Genomic DNA, 12,789 nt, shown 5'->3' on the forward strand with positions numbered 1-12,789 from the left:
GGTGGTGCTGGAGGAAAGGTCAGGGGATCACTAAAGTCATTAGAATTCATAATTTGGGATCCATCAATATCTGTACAGAACTGGCAACCTATCACGTAGTGTCTTCTTCTGAAAAGTTAAAGACAATGAAGAGGTCAAGCTCAAAGTAAGCAGTCCCTTTAGCTATAAATTAGCCCTTTAACGTGTAAAAGCAGAAGAAGAAAAAATTGAACACACTGTGACTGTAACACAAGTTAAAGTCTCTATTTAATGCAACACAAAAATACGTATCTTCATTTAGGTCTGTGTAGACTTCGTCTCCAATCTCAACCAACTATTGGTTTCCAACTATAAATTAATCACAATGCCAAATTCATAAGGTATTAACTCATGTCGTGTCAAACTTGTTCTTACAACACGTTTCATGTGAGACCATTAAACCCTGATGTCACATGTGGGGTTGTGTTACCTCTGCATGATTTACAGCTGTGGAAAGAACTCCAGACTGTAAATCAAGGTGATCCATTTTCCCATTGTAACACACATACTGTCTCTAATTTATGTCAGTTCACTCCTTATGGCTTATTCCTGCCAAACCAATGATACTGCCATGCTGTATTAATAGTTGAATGTTATATTAAAAAGGACAGAAAATGTTGAGTCAGAAAACTTGGAGGAAACAAATTAAGTGCTGTGAATAACTGGAGGTCCAAAACTAAAAGTAATCAGGATCTGTTTCCACTTATGTTTTAAAGGGAATCTTCAAATGAGACAGCATTACTAGGCTGGACGGAGGATGCCAACAAATCTTGCAAATGTGCTGACTGACAGACACTCAGCAGATTCAGTGTTTCCTTGTGAAAACGAGCTGGGCGGCTAAGCTGTGCCGTCTCCTGAATGATGATTTGCAGGGTCAGAACACGCAGCCAGCATACCTCCCCTGTTATTCCAGCTAACATGCCTCCTTTGCATTCTGCCAGCAGCTGTTTAGTGTGTCAGCTGGACAGGGTGTACCGATATGTTGTGGGGATATCTCAGGACTCTGTCTGTGTCTGACACCTGAGCGAGGACACATTCGAGTGCAAGTGTCTCCAAGCATTATCATAGCTGTGGTCATGTTACCATCAGAGTTCTCAAAATTCTCTAAAAAACAATTTATTTTTATCCTCAGTAATTCAGCTTCTGTTTTCACAGAGGCATGGAGGGGCTCAGGCCCTGGCAGCATGCACCGGGCAGCAGGAAATGAGACATTGAAGAGGCTGGAATAACATAATCACCCACTTTTAGTGTATTTATAAGTAAGAATCTCACTATACTCTGTAGATTCTACATTCTTATCTGCAGGTCTTTGGACTGTGAGGAAAAGTCATTCAGAAAAACCTAAATAATTGACAACCATAATAAATATGTCTTATGATTACATCCAAATAATGCCGGCCCAGGGGTAATTTTCCAATGCAATTGTTGTGCACAGGCATCAAAAAAATAAAGCACGCTCCATTTATAGGCGATGTCTCAGCAGAAAGTAATGGAAAGGTGAAAAGTCTATAATTCAATTTTCCTCTGTACTAATGGCAAGAATCAAGCAGCCAAGCTTTTGAATTAGCATGAGTGGACACATGTCAAATAAAAGGCCACAATTGAAAAGATACATATTTAAGGTCACTGAAGACCGAAACTCTCTCTGTAAACAGGTCATTAAGTGCGCACCTCCCCTCCCTAACTATGGTTAATGTCTGTTTCCAAAGCATAAAATTAGATTTCTGTCCAGCACCGATCCTTAAAATCCTTTTTTAACTTCCACATGAATCCATTACAGTGTCCTTTATGAACGCTGTCATTTACAAGATTTGTTCCATTACATTTGGGCATCTGACTCCTTCAAGCCTTTTTAAGCGAGTTAGAACGTTTAAGTTATGATGTAGGACAAACCTGAAAGTAGATTTCAGTAATTCAATTTTCCATGTTTGAGAAGGCATCACAATTGCCAAAATTAAAATGGAAACTTCTCTGACAGTTTAAATCATAACATGCTCTAAAGCAAAACTGTGTGGTGCTTCAAATGAAATCAATTGTGAAATGAAGATTCACTGAAACAGATTCACTGTGCTACGTCAACAGCAATATAAATTGGACTATGTGTTTACCATATTTAAGACCTTGGCATGTTAGCAGGCTATCAGTGACTATATTTACGTGCACAAAATACTCAATTTTGTTCCTTTATGTCTTTAAAAAGAGAATATTCCTACATGGCTAATTAAAATCAATATTCTGCTAATATTCCTGTTTACACGCAGCCATGCATACTTCAATTAATGTGCGCTAACATGTCATTCATCGCTTCAAAGTATGGAAAAGTAGAACGGCTGGAGCTGCTTGTCATTTTGCGTCTTTGCATCAAAATACATTTTCTTCAAAGATGTGCAAACACATCCTCCCTCTTTGGTTCCTTCAACCACCTTCTTGAAAAAGTCGGTGATGTAATATTTGCGTATACCAAAAAGCTGTTGATATCCAAGTGTTTCATCATGTTTTAAAGTAGGTGTGTTTCTCCTTCCAACCTGAAACGTGGGATTTTCTTTTGGGCATGGATCTCCACCACAGCCTTGCAAACAATGTATCCATGGCAATGCACGGAGCTGATTGTACACAGACAAGATGCCATGTGTGCAAAGAATGCTGTCATAACTGGAATGATATGGGCATATCCCACATGTCTTAATTCAAAAATGCTAAATACTGACAGAGGCCTGTTTGGTAGTATCTAGACGGAACATGCTAATTACATGACCTGCATCAAACTCAGAGTATTATCATGTTAAGAATAGTGGGAATATTAGCGTGCATGTAAATGTAGCCACTGCCCAATTAGCACTTAAAGTACAGCTGAGGCTGACGGGAATATCATTAGCTTTGCAATCAAATTTCATGGCAATCCATGTTGTATTTGTTGAGCTATTTAGTCAGAACCACAAATTCAAACCTCAAGCTGGCACTAGAGGAAACTTTATGGGATCACCAGATTCATTTGAATGCATCCTCCGGGCACTATGAATGTGTGTACAAAGTTTTATGGCAATCCATCCAATATTTGTTGAGATATGTTAGTCTATAAGACAGTGGACCAACCGACTGACCGTCAGATTGATGTTGCAATTCATAGAGCGGCGCTGCTAACATGGCTAATAAAAAAAGATATCAAATTCATTATGCATGTTTCTTAAATTGCACATGAGCCTCTGAGTTGTGGCTCTTCACAGCATCTCATCTAGTTTGAGTTTAATAAGCTGCACTCATTCTACTGAGAGGCTTGTTAAGATCTGCTGGTGCAATTTCACCACAAAATCCCAGTAAATGTTTGTTTCGAGATGAAAATCTGACTCAAGGCAAAGTGCACAAGGTTTAAATGATCTCTGTGTTATGACATTTAAGCGTTTCATATTTGTATCCGCATTACATTCTGCATTGTTGTGCAATTCATCCCAGCTGACCAACCACGGAGAAAGCAGAGGGCATATAGGGACTGGAGCTTGAGTAGGTGTTTCTCCTCAGGCACTGCGGTTGCATGTTGGCTGGAATTCCCTCTTCTCTACAGATTACAGCTTTGTAAAAGCACACATTTTCTTCCAGCGGGTTACCCCCAGCAGATGCTCATTATATGCAAAGAGCGGGGCAACACTGCTTGGATTAGCCCTAATCTGAGAAATACAACTGGATTCAGCCCACATGCTAAAAGAACATGACAGAAGGAAATCTACAGCAGCAATACACAGACAGGGCCTGTGGCTACTGGAGTCTTGTATGAAAGAATACACTTTAATATTTCACTGCGGCGCAGTAAAAGCGCTGCTAACACTCCACCTACACATGCTTTGCATATACTGAAAAAAAACATCATCCAAGGATGATTATTACAGGAGACAGATGAATACAACACACTCGGTTTCAAAAGGTAATGCCGTAATACTGCAGAGGATACTGGGATACGGAATCACATGAAAAATACACAGACAAAAGAAGTGAAGTGGAAAATTTGATAACTCCATGTGCAAAGTAGTTTCAATTAACACATAACATCAAAATTCTTCATTTTAGTGCATGAAATTAATTTGTTTTATGAATTAACATGAATTATAAAACACAACTCATAACCTTTTCACAAGTCATTAACTCTAATCATCTGTTCTGGTGCTCAGTCTTGTAAAATAACACCACACAAATTGTATCAAATATGAATAATACACTAATAAGGTTTGGATAGTTTCTTGTTTCAAGTCAGTTTAAAACACTGAGGCACTTGCAGTGATTTTGTTCCTTTACATTCAACAGCTGACGCTCATAAAACTTCCAAATCCCTGAAAGCAGCTCCTCTAAATTATTCACCGACCCAACAGCACCTTTGGCTTTCTTTCGCGTTATTCTATTTAGTTTACAGCTTGTTGTCCTTGGATAATCACAGGTAACATTTAGTGAATAACAGTAGAGCTTTCAGAGGCAGTCTCCCTGAAGGACGTTGTGTAAGACTGCAACAAACTGCTGCAGCATCACTGTAGCTTGTCAGTAGTGATCACCGTCGCTCCGTTACAGCGCTGACATGTACGCACATTCTGATGCACAGAATGAAAGACTAACTGCACATCTCCAGTGGCTTGCCCTCAAACCTATTCTGTACTATTCCGCCATTTTACAGCATTATGACCAGCCGGGGCTGAGCGACTCAGCTTGAGAAAAACAAGAAATAAGATCCTTTCTTACAGTGGCTGTAAGCCTGTTTGGGCATATATAGGTAGCATTTTGCACTTGACTGACAGCGATGTCTTCAGTCAAATGATATCTAAAAGCCTCTATTGTAGTTGTGGCCATTTCTTTAGCATCAGTACTCCCTTGCTCAAAGAAAGCTAATGCATTTATGCTGCATGATGACCCATGAGTGTTGTGTCGCCCCGAAGCAATACCCCCTGAAAGCTCTTATTAAACTAAGGGTCAAACCATGTATTCATGTCAGTGAAAGTATTGGTTAGTAAACGTCATTGCCTGCAAGTGAAATGACGCTTTAGTTGGATAAAAATTATTCTTCAGACATTCTGAAAGCTTTTATGTTTTTGTTATGCTCCCCGATGAGAACACCATGACAAATCTGAGGATGAGTACTTGTCAACTTGGGGCAGGTCATCCAAACTGACAGGACTCTGGCTGCAGTAGCAGTAACTCAGATATTTTTATCAGTGCATCGTGATAAAAGGACACGCTTTTGGGTAAGTGTCTCTTTCAGTTCAAGGGCTCTCAAATTCGAGAGGATCCATTTAAAGCTTTCAAACGAAACACAAACATACAAGATGTCTGGTTGTAGCAGAGTTGGTGAATATGTTTTTCATGCTGAGCAAGTTCTGATAATTGAGTTAACACAGTGTTTTTTCCTCTGATTATCAGTGACATCACTGACTGAGATGCTACTATATGAAAAATAACTAAAGGGATTCAATAATAATTTACTGTGTGTTTACACATTTATTACTCTGGCCAAAGAGTGTGGATTAAGATAGAGACTATCATGCAGAATTCTCTCCCTCGGGCCAAACAATTTGACAACCTTGTCTCTAGAGCTCATGCATCATTCATGACTTGTCGGTTTAAATGAGTTCTCAGTGTCATGATGGATCCAAGGTTGTTATGTATTGTTTGGTTATGCTCCAATATGTTTGTTTTACTACAGTAACTACAGCGAAAACCGTGTAAAACATTGCCATATTGACATTTACCTTTTGATATTACAATAATTTAAAAAGCTGTAATGATTCAATTAGTGAAAACACTCTCTGATTAACTTGTTTATTCTTCCAGAAATGGCTCAGCTTCTGAAACGATGGCTCTGTATGAGTTGTTGCATTCATGAATACAAACATTTAGCCTTCACAATATGATACAAGACATGGTGCTTTTGCTTTGCACAGCTCTTGTGTATGTACAGTAAATATGAAGCTACCACCAGCAGTTGTTCAGCTTGGATTAGCACAAAGACAGGAGAGGAAGTTTACACAATCCACCTATCAGCACCTCTAAACTGCACTAATTATTAACATGTTAAGTTTTAGCTGGTTGCTAGGCAACCTCACAGAGACAAAAAAGACACCAGGAAGTCATTGCACCCAGCCAAAAAAATAGTCCTTGATATCACAATGTGTTAATTTTGCATTCTGGTCTCAAAACATGTTAATTAGTGATCAACAGGAAGGCAATAAAAAAAATACAGAAAAACAAGGAAGGAAACATTAAAAAGTCTGCATTGTATTGGCTAAATCATTAAAGGTATTACAGGTATGGACCCACCTATATACTTGCAGGAACCAATCGGAGTCCAACACATGACCCATATAATGGTATGACAGGTTGTTCCCATTCTCCACGAGCACCTGACACAAGATTTTGATCTAGGTTTGTACATACAGAGCAACCAGTCATCTCTCTATTGTTAATGTTAGTTAGCTAACTTTAGAGGTGCTGGTAGGTGTCTGTAGCTTCATATTTAACATACAGACATGAGACTGGTATCGTTTTATCCATCTCAGGGAATATGCACATTTCACAAAATGCCTGTTTTACTCCTTTAAAGGTTCTGTGTATGAGAATTTGAACATTAATAAAGCAGCAAACAGCTGCTCCCTATGTTAAGATACAGTGCTGTAATGGCGTCCTGTGTGGAGAATAAAGTCACACTCACTCTGTGTGTGATGTAATACATGATTCTTTGTTCTTTGTTATGGCAGCTGTGCCGGCTGCCCGTGCCTGTTAGTGAATATGAGTCCCTCCCTTCATGTCCAACTCGCTACCTCTGCACTGCGCTCATACCGCAGTTATCGCTGATAATGTCATCCCGATCTACGGTGGTGAGACAGCATGGCTGTGGAAGCATAACACCCACCCTCCGGTTCCCCCTATGTTAACACTCTTAGCTCGGTCAGCACTGCTGCTGTTGTTAGCACTGTTAGTGTTAGTAAGCAATTTCCTCTATCTGTGTCATGTGGGTTTTGCTGTTGCCCCGCCCCTTCAGGAGCTCCTGCGGCTGCGTCCATTCATTCCAACACAAGTCAATGTGACTTGTGTTGCCTGAATATTGGACCCATTTTTGGGTATAAGCCACACATCTCTGGGCCTGTCTCTGTCTCAGCAACACACTCTGGTGCAGTCCAGCAACAGCTGATATGATCTTCTCCTGGGTTGATATTAGATATTAAGCTAGCAGATAAAAAAAAAGCAGCAAAATACGGAGCAAACATTTCACTTGTACTATATATGGTGATGTACTGTTTTGAATCCGCTTTCATCCATCTACATGTTTACAACACTTCAAAACGAGGTGGGGGGATGTGGGAGAGAGACGAATGCGCCCACTTATGCATTCATTCACCATTTCATAGTGGCGCAGCTTGTAATCTTTTATTACAAGGCATCTTTGCTGCCGTCATTTCGGTTCAGCCACCTCCATGTTTGCTTGTGACATCACAGGTGAGAGCCACGTGCAGACAATCCTAGACCAGACTCTGTCACATATATAGCTCCTTTGAATAATGTATTGAATACTACACGATTAGAGTTTATAATCCAGTACAAACAATATGAACATGACTTTCACACCAGGCGAAGGTTTAAAGTGCAGGTGTGTGCTGCTGCTCCTCTATCTCCTGCTTCCACTGTTTCATATGCAAATAACAAGGCAGAGTTTTAGCTCATACCATAAGAGTTATATGCATACTTTTTTACATCAAAATTTGCATTCCTGCACTGCACAAAATAAAACGTCCTTATTTGGACACAGCTTATGAGTCAATGTATTCACCACGGTCTCAATAATGCAAAAGAATAAGAAGTAGAAGAAGAAGAGGAGGAGGAGGAGGAGGAGGAAATCTGGCTTCATAAACTGGTCTATGCTGCATTAGTAGGATTGTCCATTGCCTACACAGTGAAGTGCTCTAACATTAGCCTCTGTCTGAGCAGCATCACACTGGTTGAGTCACAGCAGAGGGAGGATAGGTGGCTATAATAAACGCTCTCATAAGAAACACACTGTCACATTGACATTTGATCAAATCAGAAGTTCGTTTCCGGAAAAATTCAGGTCTGAGCAGATTCATGCAGCTGCCACTTTAGACAGGAGAGGGGAAGTCTTTAAAAATACACAATGAGGCTTTTTCAGTTGTTTTTGTTGTTGCTGTTGTTGTTGTTGTTTACATGGCATAGATTGGCAACTTCTTCTGTAACTAAATATGTGCTCAGATACTGAACAAGCATTTTAACTCATGCAGGGCGGATTTATGTAATATTAACTTATACATTGAGTAAATGATCTGGAAACAAAGTTTTGAGATGATGTGTCCTCACTGTCTGCCCTGTCACCATATCCAAAAACTACTGTATAATCCCACATGCACTTGGTTGAACTCCTCTCTGAGTGTCCAGCCGGACCAGCGTCTCTGTCTCCGCTGTCTCTTCCTGCCCTGACCTCAGTCTTTAATGGATACAACCTTCCCATTCCTGCATTTATGCACACAGTCTGACCTGGCCCGGGGCAAGGTGTCACATCAATACATCCTGCAGCTTCACTCCAGCCAGCCACAAATTGGTGAGATAATAAACACAATGGCACAGTGAGGTTCTCTTTGTCGGAATCAATTCAATCAAGTTGCAATGGCTGGGAATAGTTTGCCGCGATGTGTCATTGGCTGTTTATGGGTTTGTTTGTTTTGTTTTTTTTAACTTTCATAGCTGCTATGCAAGCACCAAAATGAAGATTCAGCGTCTCTGGCCAGGGAAGTTGGAGAACAGCCATATATTAGTAGAGAGGGACTGAGAAAGAGAAAATGAAAGCTTGGTGAGGATTGATTTTTCCATACTGGAGAACAAACTGGAGCCACACACACACTCACAACTGCTGGACTATCCTTCCACCTATTGATCCACGCTGCCAATAACACAGTCATTTGCCATCAGGGATTTGTAACAATCATTATATACTGACCCAGCTGGAGGACGGCGGTGTTGTCCTGCTTTATCCCATTCAGAATCCATACGACAAACACAACAAATGAGCTCTGAGCATAAAGTCACTCCTCTCATTTATATACCTGATTATTATATTCATTCCCTTCATACAAAAGCGAAGGTTTCGCAGACAATCCCATAGATTGCGACAAATAAGCAGATTTAAAATCGCCGTCATCTTAACACTTGCTAATCTTATCAAAATTAACGATGGGCGCTGTGGGAAAGCACAGCGATGACTAACCTGGCATTCTTGCCAGAACAGAAATGTGTCAAATCATAATCATCACATTCATTTGCTATATCAACACCTGCCAGGCAAGCAAAGCATTATGCAATCCAGACTACTAAAATAAGAATCATGGAGTTTGGTGCATTTTCAAGCAATGTCTTAGTCACAAGCTGGGCTGGCTGGGCCGCATAATGAGCTGCTCACTGGTCTTTTTCAACTGGGAAGCATTTAGCTTAGCTTGCACCAGCTTAGCTCACTGAAATTAATCCTCCTGATTATCTTGTTTTTCTTCTTATCCATTAGGAAGAAAACTTTAAGCCTCTTTCAGATACAATGGATTCAGGTTTACTCAAAAGAATCTTAAATTGGTGCACGATCCAAAATACACAGTAATTCAACAGGCCTCTATTTTCCATGTTTAACCCTACAGGGCTCCACATGTGGCAGGTATGCATCTTTTAACTTGCTGGAAGATGAGATGACAATAAATCTAAGAGTGTTGCATTAGAGGCATTATCCTGTAGAATGAATGCACGGGACCAAAGACAACCCGACTGGTGGAAAAACAGCTCATTGACATTGTCATAAGAAATGTTTCTGCTGTGTGAGTAATGTGACATAACGGCTTGCTTTTGGCCTCCTTGTAATAAAAAACAGTCCCGAGCAGGAGAGTTTGTGCTTTACACCTGATCCTGACAAGCCAAGCATGTAATATTCATCTCTTCACTGCTGAAGTGCCCTTGAGCTAAGCACTGACCCCACAGCCGCCCCAGTGTAATCACTCAGCAGCCGGCAGTGCAAGGCTGTGGTCGAACTGCGTCAAGGTGTGAGTGTGTAACACTGCGTCTCCCTGCAACTTCTCCCCAAGGCTAGTGCTTCCTCCCTGCTACGCTCACCGACGACTCCATCGCCTCAACAGCATTTTCCATTTTTCTCACAGCCGAGCCCGATACGTACGAGGTACAATTGTGTTCAATTTTCCTTTCTTTTTTGGCCCTTTTCTCACTTCATTAGGTTACACAGCCGTCTCTACGGCAGCTGACAGAGTTTGGAGAGCTGCAGCTGATCCTTAAGCGTGAAGTGTGAAGTGCGGTTGGTGGGAAGAAGGATAACAAATTAATTCTCCAGGCAGAGCTTGGTGCCCTACATGGCAGAGGAGTGACTGGTAGACCAATTATGAAGCCATCTCACACTCCACAGCCCTTCCTATCAAATCCATCATGTTTGTGGAGATGACTACATGGATTACAGCATGTTACAGTTGATACAGTAGGCTATTTATACATCACAGGTGTAGAAAGACATATTTACACCACTGTGCTGCTGGTATGACTGAATGTGACATTTCAAATCATCATAGAGCCTGATCTGGACCAACACACATGGATCAATGTGTAACAGCTTAAAGATGGCAATTAATCTGCATTATATTTGACATTTTGTGGGAAAATGGTGATTAGAAAGGCAAATAATCAACAAATAATCAACAAAAGCTTAATTATCAAGGTGCAGAAGGGAGGCTTGCTTAGGGGACATTTTTGTTTTCATTTGACGGTGGAGAGACAAAAACATTTAAGGGGAAAGACAAGATAAATTGCAACAACTGTCATGACACAAGCATTTAAACCAGCAGCCACCACCACAACACATTTTGTAACTGGCACCTAAATCACCTAAAGCCTCTATCTAATGTCACAGCCAGATACAACAACTGGGACAGCAGTGTTTGTTTTACCCGCTTTCAAGTACAGTCATCTAAGTGCTGCTCATCAGCGCCTCTGGAATTACTGAATTACTCAGTTTACAGAATCACTGTGTTTGTCCAATTACAGGCCATCATGCTCCATCATCCAGCTGGTGACTTTTTGGATGGCATGACTGAGGAGTTTGTGTATTAGTCCAGACACTTGGCAGGTGTCTGTGTGTTCCAAGCATCAGCCCCATCCATTTTATCCAAACACCAATTTCAGCTCCTAAACATCTGTGTAATTTTCGTATTGGTCTGCCAAAGAGACAATTACAGCAGAACATTTCACATACTGTGTGTGTTTGTGTGATTGTTAGATTGGAGTCTGCATCATTACTTCAGGCTGCAATTTGGAAAACAAAATAATTGCACCATAATTTTAACAATAAAAAAAAACAATTAAAAAAATCATGAGTTTTTCCTGCTGTTCTTATGTGTCAGTGTACAAGTACTCACATGCGTGTGTGACAGAGAAGCTGTTGGACGACTCCAGGTTGTCAACATTGTAATTGAGGTGGAAGGGTTTCTCTGTCACATTCTGGTTGGTGTTATAGAGCTGGACAGCAAACCTGAAGGCGCTGTGCTCCTGCACTGTAGAGCGCATAAACAGTCCACCTACAGGAAAGAAAATGTCACATATAACAGAGCACAGGCACTTTTTACTCCCCTCATCAGGACAGGACTTATTTTCAGAGTGCGGGCAGTGCCGTACAATTACGCATTATTGGACACACGATTGATCAGTCAATTTTAAGAAAGGCTGCCAAGAAACAAATGTGTTAGCACTCACTAAACAATGCGCTGCAGATACTGAAACGTTCACACCATTTGGATCAACTCTATTTTTACCAAACCGCCTACGGAGCCGCGCAGGATCCCACAACCTTCTGGCTTTATGAGAAGTGAACTTGGTGATGAATTATTCAGATAACATCATCAGTGCGACTCACAGAGACGTGTCCTATTTAGACTATGTGAACAAAGACATGTATGTGTAGTCAGGGGTATCCTATTGAACTTACCAATGTTGATTTGGTTTGGAAACCCTGCCAGCGAGTCCCCCCAGAAATACAAGAAAACAAGGACAGTCGCTGATGTGCGATGCCACATTTTTCTCCGAGAAGTGGAATCAACTCCTGGTCTGGATGTGACAGAGGCAAAGCAGGGAGAACCATGTACACGGGCTGGTACGCAAAGAAATCCACAAGATGCGGCGTCTCTTTCTCTCTCTCTCTCTCTCTCTCTATCCCTCACTCACTGTGTGCACCCACGTTGAATGTGTGCCAGCGCAACTGCAGCGCCAGCCCTCTGCTGCTGGAAAGCCAGTGTTTTATCTCAAAGATGGTGGTGGTGGCGGAGGAGAGCAAAAGCGGATCTCCTTACTGTGGATAAGGACCACTGAAATGGGCCAGAGAGAGAGAGAGAGAGAGAGAGAGAGAGAGAGAGAGAGGGAAGGACAGAGAGATGAGGGAGGGAAGGGGGGGGCGTTTATCAAACTTGGTCTGACGTTGAATTATAATAAGAGCAGCCTCCCGTCTTCCTCCTCACGTCACTGCAGAGTTGGTGTGCGAGGCGGTGTAGAGCCTCTGCTGGGTTTGGTGTGTGTGTGGTGCAAAGGCAAAGCAGCACACACCAGTTTCTACAGTCAGTATGGACCAATAGTAGGATGCTGACTTGAGAGTGTGTGCATGTAATGTGTGTATACAGACCATATCTATCTATCTATCTATCTATCTATCTATCTATCTATCTATCTATCTATCCTTTTGTCTAATGCATCTTGTCTCCCTGC

The 12,789-nt window shown here is 41.3% G+C and overlaps 1 protein-coding gene across 1 annotated transcript in view; it reads right to left on the minus strand.

Moving 5' to 3' along the window:
- The window catches only part of LOC126387996 (glutamate receptor 3-like), a 93,804-nt gene extending 81,410 nt beyond the window's left edge, over positions 1 to 12,394 (minus strand). The window contains exons 1-2 of the mRNA XM_050040867.1: positions 12,020 to 12,394; positions 11,454 to 11,612 (exon numbers count right to left, since the gene is read on the minus strand). Of these exons, the coding sequence (XP_049896824.1) occupies positions 11,454 to 11,612; positions 12,020 to 12,107 (247 nt within the window). The 5' untranslated portion in view covers positions 12,108 to 12,394. The remainder of the gene's footprint in view (positions 1 to 11,453; positions 11,613 to 12,019) is intronic.
- Positions 12,395 to 12,789: the final 395 nt, after the last annotated feature.

Source organism: Epinephelus moara, chromosome 3, assembly GCF_006386435.1.
Source record: "Epinephelus moara isolate mb chromosome 3, YSFRI_EMoa_1.0, whole genome shotgun sequence".
NCBI lineage: Eukaryota > Metazoa > Chordata > Actinopteri > Perciformes > Serranidae > Epinephelus > Epinephelus moara.